Source organism: Gossypium hirsutum, chromosome D05 (genome assembly GCF_007990345.1).
Source record: "Gossypium hirsutum isolate 1008001.06 chromosome D05, Gossypium_hirsutum_v2.1, whole genome shotgun sequence".
In the NCBI taxonomy this organism is placed as follows: domain Eukaryota; kingdom Viridiplantae; phylum Streptophyta; class Magnoliopsida; order Malvales; family Malvaceae; genus Gossypium; species Gossypium hirsutum.
Window position 1 is genome coordinate 35,639,889 of NC_053441.1, and position 6,663 is coordinate 35,646,551.

Consider the following 6,663-nt stretch of genomic DNA (forward strand, 5'->3'; position numbering starts at 1 on the left):
CTAGCACACGGGCGTGTAGCTTAGCCGTATGTCACAAGTCAGTATGCCCTTCATTTTTAACACAACCTGGTATACGGGCATGTGGCTTGGTCATGTGACCCAAGTCAGTGAGTTATATGGATGCAGATACGGGCTAGGACACGGCCATGTGTTTCCTTTTCAAATGCCCACACGGTCTGAAACACGAGCGTGTCTCTTGACCGTGTGAGACACACGGGTGTCCCTTGCACCTTTGAAAATTTTTATTGTTTTTCGAAAAATTATTTAAGTACCCGATTTAGTCCCAACTTGTTTTTAATGTTTGTTTTGGGCCTCGAGGGCTCATATTAGGGACGAGATGATTGCATTTAAAAGGTTTTGACTTGAATGTGATATGAAGTGAAATGTTTATTTGTTTGATCTGTAGGTCCAGTAATGCTCCGTAATCCTGTTCTGGCATCGGATACGGGTTAAGGGTGTTACAAGAAAAATGGTAGAGAAGCAATTAATTATTTTATGTAAAAATAACTTTTAGAATATATTGATATTTAGAACTAAAAAATTAAGGTATTTAAAGTGTAATTTTTCCATTAAGTAAGAAAACAAAATGGAAATTATACTATAAATACATGATATCAACATAAGTAATAATTATATTAGCACATACTGTATGTGTCAACAATTAAGTGATGGAAATCGGTGGAATGACAATTAATATAAATATAGATAAAGTTTAGTATCTTTTAAATAAGGTTATATTTATGGTGTGCTTCATTAAATTGACCTCATTTACAAATGTCATTCTTCATAAACCACTTATAACTATTAGTATATATTTTCCATGTTAGCCATGGATTTTGAAACAAACCAAAACAAAAAGCAAAGAATTGGCCAAACTATTAGCTCTAATAAAACATCATACTTCCTAGTTCAGCCAATTCCCCCAAGTCTGTGTCAAATCATCCAAATCTTGCTTTCATTGGGTTTTTAGTTTAATGAATAGCAGATTAAAGCCGAGGCCCATCTATGCAGCGTCACGGCCGAGTTGGTGAGCAAAACAAACTCAATCATCTTTGTCATCGCCCTCGTCATAATTGAACGGCAACGGTACGGACTTGAATGCTCGGTACTTCCCAACATTGTTCAAATGCTCATTTTCCAACCTGATGCAGTCGAATTCGTATCAAGGAAGCGTCATAAAAGATTAATTGAACTACTTTTAAATGGATATTTATGGCTCAGATTTTGATTTTGGCCTATTTACTATGCAATAATTTAAATTTCAAGTTGACATAATTTGATCTTTCTCGGTAAAAGTATTATGAAAGTCTCCGTACTAAGAATTAGATTGCACTTTGCCTCCTCAACACAAAAATTGAGCAAATTAGTCCATTATATTATATTAAATAGCAAATTAGTCATTTCTATTAAAAATTTCATCCATTTGTACTGTTAAAAACTAATGTGGTTGACGGAATAATAAGACAATGACATGCAACGTGCCACATGCCACATGTACCTCATGCTGATATACAAAGACTAATTTTTAATAGCAGAAATGGATGAAATTTTTAACAGAATGACCAATTTGCTCTTCAAACCAATGTATATGGATTAATTTGCTTATTTCTTTTGGTAAAGGGATAAAATGCAATCTAACTCATAATACAGGGGCCTCCATGATACTTTTACCGATCTCTCTCCTTTTAACTGAAATTGATAATTGTGTTTATAATTATATTATTTATTATGAGAGTTGGAGGGTCAAATTATGCTAAATTATAGGGACTGAACTCTTAATTTTAGCATAGTAGAGGTACTCAATCATAATACGAGCATTACATAGTGTGGATTACCTGAAGAAATTCCATACGCCACGACGAATGATCTCAAGACTGGCGACAAGAGTAGCCAGCGTTTCTCGATGCAAATCAAACTTGAAATTCAACACAGTTTGGAGCCACGCAAATCTCAGCACCACATTCAAACCCTGAAATTCAAGTAATTTGTTAAGAGCTGATTAGCTATTCGTGGTGGGATGATGACCATATCCTATGTTACTCAGACAAACTAATGTATGTTAACTCGGATAAACTCACCATGGCTCCAAAATATATATACTTGTGAGGAACAAGGAGTTTGTCTCTCAACCAAGGGTTCTTGGATTGTCGGTTTAGTAGCCCCCAGTCATACACGAAGTCCCAGTACGTACAAAATATTGCTGCAATGGCCGACACTATCCCAACTATTACTCTCCATCCAATCCCCGTGTTAACGTAGTAAGCCGTTCTCAGGCAAACGGCTACGATGGTGAGGAAATATTTGAGTCCGTTGTATCCTTGGACCGGATCTCTCTCCTCGAACAGGCGGCGTAGGCACTGGAGGAGGCGAGCCATGTAGGGAAGCACCGCCACGATGAAGTAGAAAGTCGCAAACACATTACTGTCTCTGCACTTGTTTTCCCTGTGTTTAAAATCTCCCCATCCGTAGTAGCAAACATAGAACTCCAAGCTCCTAATGGCTTGTACCTGGCTAGTTAATTGATCAGCTAAGAAGAAATCAGGCAGTGTGACCTTGTATAGTGGAGCGCAGATACTGTGAAACAAGCATGTAAGGAAGAAGAAACGATTCGTTCGATACAAGATTTTGAATGGCAGGAACAGGATGATAAGTACAACCTGCAAGAACATACGGTGTTGCTTGATGATCAATGGGACCAAAATGTTGAGTGTATATATATTGATTATCGAGTGATTTTTTTTTTTTAATTACCAGGACCAAGAGTAGGGGAAGAAGCTCGGTGAAAGCTTTATAGTCTTTTGTTTTGGGATCCATCTCCATGTCAAGGTTGCAGAGCACAGCAGCTAATGCTAATGTTCCAAGGCCGAAGCTCAGAAGAAGAACTTCTCGGTAGCCTAATTCGGTTCCGGGCTTGAAACCGAATATGAAGGCGTAATTCACTCGGTACTTTCTCCAGTAGAAAATGTCGATTGCATACATCAGCATGTGTAGAACAATGAATCCGAACAAACTGTAACCCGGATAATTACAACTTGTTAATTTCTTCAAGTAATTGTTTTTAACATGCATGTATTTTGGTAAGAAGAAAGAGTTGGAAGTACCTATAAAGGGGAAACATGGTTTCCATATATATAGTCCTCCCTCTACTATCCATGATTCTACGGAGCCGAATGATCATTATAAGGGCTAGAAGAAGGGAGGCCATGCAACCAGCCAGAAAACCTGAATTTTTTTAGAAAGACGTAATCAGGGAATATATTAACAAAGGATTCTCTCAATGTCCTGTAAATTTTTTTAAAATGCATCCAGTTGAGTGTGTAAAATTATATATTAGTAGTACACTAAAATTTCTTTCCAAAAAAGTTTTATTTAGGATTTGGCTCTTGAACTTTACTTGTTTTCCAAATTGATATTTAAACTCTTTTTTGTTCATTTTGGTACTTAGATTATTGTTTGGTTTTTTTTTTTTTTGCCTCTAAAGCTAATGGTGTTTGAAAAACCTTCAACCAATCAAAACGTATATGTATCAACCACTCATCGTTGATCTGCTTTGATCAGATAAAAAATTATAAAATAAAATAAAATTTATTACAAAAATCGTGAAAATTAAGAAAGACTTGAAAGATTCTTAAAATTGTAAAATTATTTAAAATGTTGGGAAAATCCATTTTTTTATAATTTCTAATAATTTTTCATAATTTTAAAATATTTTTACAGTTTTAAATAATTCGTACATGTTTTATAATTTTTCAGTCAACGCAGGTCAATGTTGACATCGTCAGTCAACAGTTGATAACAGAGAAAATTTAGGTAATAAAATAGGGGAAAAAATTAAATACTAAAATGGAAAAAGGTGTATAGTTTAGAGCGGAAATCGTGTGTGAAGAAAAAAGAAAATCATAGTTTACAACATCAATTTTCAACCCCTTTTTTTTATAAAAAATAAAAAATATTTATGAAAATGAGTTATTCACTTAATTTTTCAGTCAATTACTAGTTAATAATGACGGTTTTTAAATAAAATTTATTGGTATCCCCATTATCTCATGTGATACCAGTGTATTTTTTTTAAAAATATATGTCAAAGACTTGCTAAGATCTATTAGTGACAAGTTTCTTTTTTTAATTTAGCTGTTTGTTTTCGTAGTAGACTTTTTTTTAGTTCAAATTAACAAAAAAATTTTGTAAATAATTTTCTCCCATCCCATTTTTATAATTAATTAACTTTTTATATTATCTTTATAAAAAAAGCCACTTTCAACAACAGAAATCTTACCAGTTGAAAAAGTTACCCTATGCCTTTCTCTTTTGGCTTTGGGTCTTAAGATATTCATCCCTTTAGTACGATTGGCATTGGAAAAATGCTTGATGAATGTGGCTTCAACTCTCTCCAGCAGCTTTGTAACATCATCAGAGCTACCAAGGTTGGAGTTATCCACCATTTTCATGTAAGATCTCGATGCACTTCTCGATGTGATCTTATCATACTTCTTCATGATTTTGGAGAATGCCAAGGTATTCAAAAAGCTGTTGAGTTCCAGGAAAAACAAAAACTGAGTAATAAGACCAAACGATGAAATAAACTAAGCCTGGCCAGTTATGTACCTGTAACTTTTAAGCAGGCGAAGCTTTTGGTAAAATTCAACGAAAGCCCGCTTGAGTTGATCTTCAACTTTTCTTAGATTTTCCCTACTGAAACTCATCTCCGCCTGTTTTGGAACCTGCAGAAGACCTTTAATGGTGGACCGAGGAGTTTCGAGAGTGTTGTTCATCTTCACCCGGTCTAGTACTTCTAGTGGTGCAGGCTTCACCCCCTTGATTTTGGGTTTCGGCGGTTTCGGCTCCTGAACTGGAGTTTCCATCTCTTTCTCATCATCTTTATCATCATCATCAGTTTGTCCATGGGTGCTTTCTTCAATGGCTTCCAAGTGAGCAGCTCTTTCTGCACATCAAACAGGTTGAAGTTGAATTAATTATTTTTATGATAACTCTTGATATAAATATAATTGTAAGTTGTAGCTTACTGCTCTTTGATCTACCCGCAGATGGAGTAGTAGGAACCGACAGTGATGCAGTGGAAACAGCAATGTCGGAAGCAAGACGAGTCATCTCGACGGACCTATCGAAATTCACCGGGGGATTCTCAACTTTGATCCTAAAAGCAATCAAAGCATCCATTTGTTTGTTCAAAACATTTGCTTCTTTCATCACTTCCTCCACCTTATCCTTATAAAATTTGTTCACTTTGTTCAGCTCATCATCAAGCCTTCTAAAGTAAACCAGCTCATACTCTCCCCCTCATCCGACGACATAAGGAACGTGGTTTCGTAACTTTCAGAACCGTTCCGTTGGACGGAGTTTACCAGAATGGGTTGGCTTTCGATATCGGGTGATGCAGAAGAAGGGCTGGTGGGGTTGTGGTGGTTCTTCTGCGTTAGCCCACTGAAAGCTCTATAAAGTGTAAGTTTTCGTTTTAAGCCAGTAGACGGTGGCTTCGTCCTATGCTTGAAACTTTGGATTTTTTTTAAAAGGGTCTTCAAGTATTCGTAATCCATGTACGCATCTTGCCATTCCGGCACCATCTGCGACGCGAATTCCTTCCCGAACTTCATCTTCGCCTTGTCAATACAGATAAAACACTGTAATGCTAACAGCTTTTGTAAGCCTCTTAGAAACCCGCAGAGCAAGTTGAGTTAAGAATTAAAGGGCCAAGTTGATGAGAGAAGCAGCGTTCATTAGGTGTAAAGCTTAAATAATATGGTATTTGTGGGAAGGGAAACGAAAGGGACGGGTCGAAAATATCCAATATATTGGAGGAAAAGGTGTGAATACCTTTTCGCCATGCATGTTTTCGAGTGGAAGCGTGAGCCATAGTGATACTTATAAAAGCAACAAAGCTGTCGACGATGCGGCAGTTGAAATAAAAACACCACTTGCAAGAAGCCACACCAAGCATTGGTCATTGACACCTTCCTTGTTTAATTTTCTTTAACATTAGTTTTAATGTAAAGAAGTTTGGCGGTGAATATGTCGAGGAAGTAGGTGTGCGATCCTTGTCGCCTGGGGAGACAATGCTAAGACATTCATCAAATTTATCTCTACATTTCGTTTTATTGGAATTCTATGTCGTGTAAACAGGTGTTTAAAAAAATGGTGGAATTTGTTTATGGAAGGTTGAACTGGTCTTACTTGTCGTTTTGGGAATTTCCTTTTTGCAACCCTGTTGAGAATTTAATTCTCGTCAACAAGAAAAACTAATGTAATTTGGTATAGTATATATTATAAGATAGATAAGGTCGGCTGGCAATCTCTTGGCCAATGCTCATTCAATTTCTATTTCATATTCCAACAAAGTATAGCCATATTTACCAAAGGAACACAAATATTGCAATCGTTCATTTCACAATTGTTTGGTTTAAGCTCCTAAACAAGAGGAAGACTTTTTTCACAAATATTTTCTCTCATTACCATATGAATGAACTGGTAAAAGTCGCATAATCTAAATCAGTACTTATGACGAATGTTAGCTAAATAAGGTGAGTATGATTTTTGTTCGTATATCCAACTTTCATTTCGTGTTCAATAAGAAGACTTCTCAGCAACCGCAGGGTTGTGCCTATTAATTGTTCGTAACTGTCTTTATTTTTATGTAAATTTTAATAT

General features: G+C 36.1%; 1 protein-coding gene across 1 annotated transcript; it reads right to left on the bottom strand.

Moving 5' to 3' along the window:
* Positions 1-720: 720 nt before the first annotated feature.
* Positions 721-5,612, bottom strand: LOC107903938 (phosphate transporter PHO1 homolog 3). The gene is given in 9 exon segments (XM_016830163.2): positions 721-1,142; positions 1,836-1,969; positions 2,079-2,657; positions 2,752-3,010; positions 3,102-3,222; positions 4,277-4,527; positions 4,606-4,942; positions 5,025-5,294; positions 5,297-5,612. Coding segments are annotated over 9 exon segments (2,367 nt in total). The 3' UTR covers positions 721-1,042.
* Between the last annotated feature and the right edge of the window lie 1,051 nt (positions 5,613-6,663).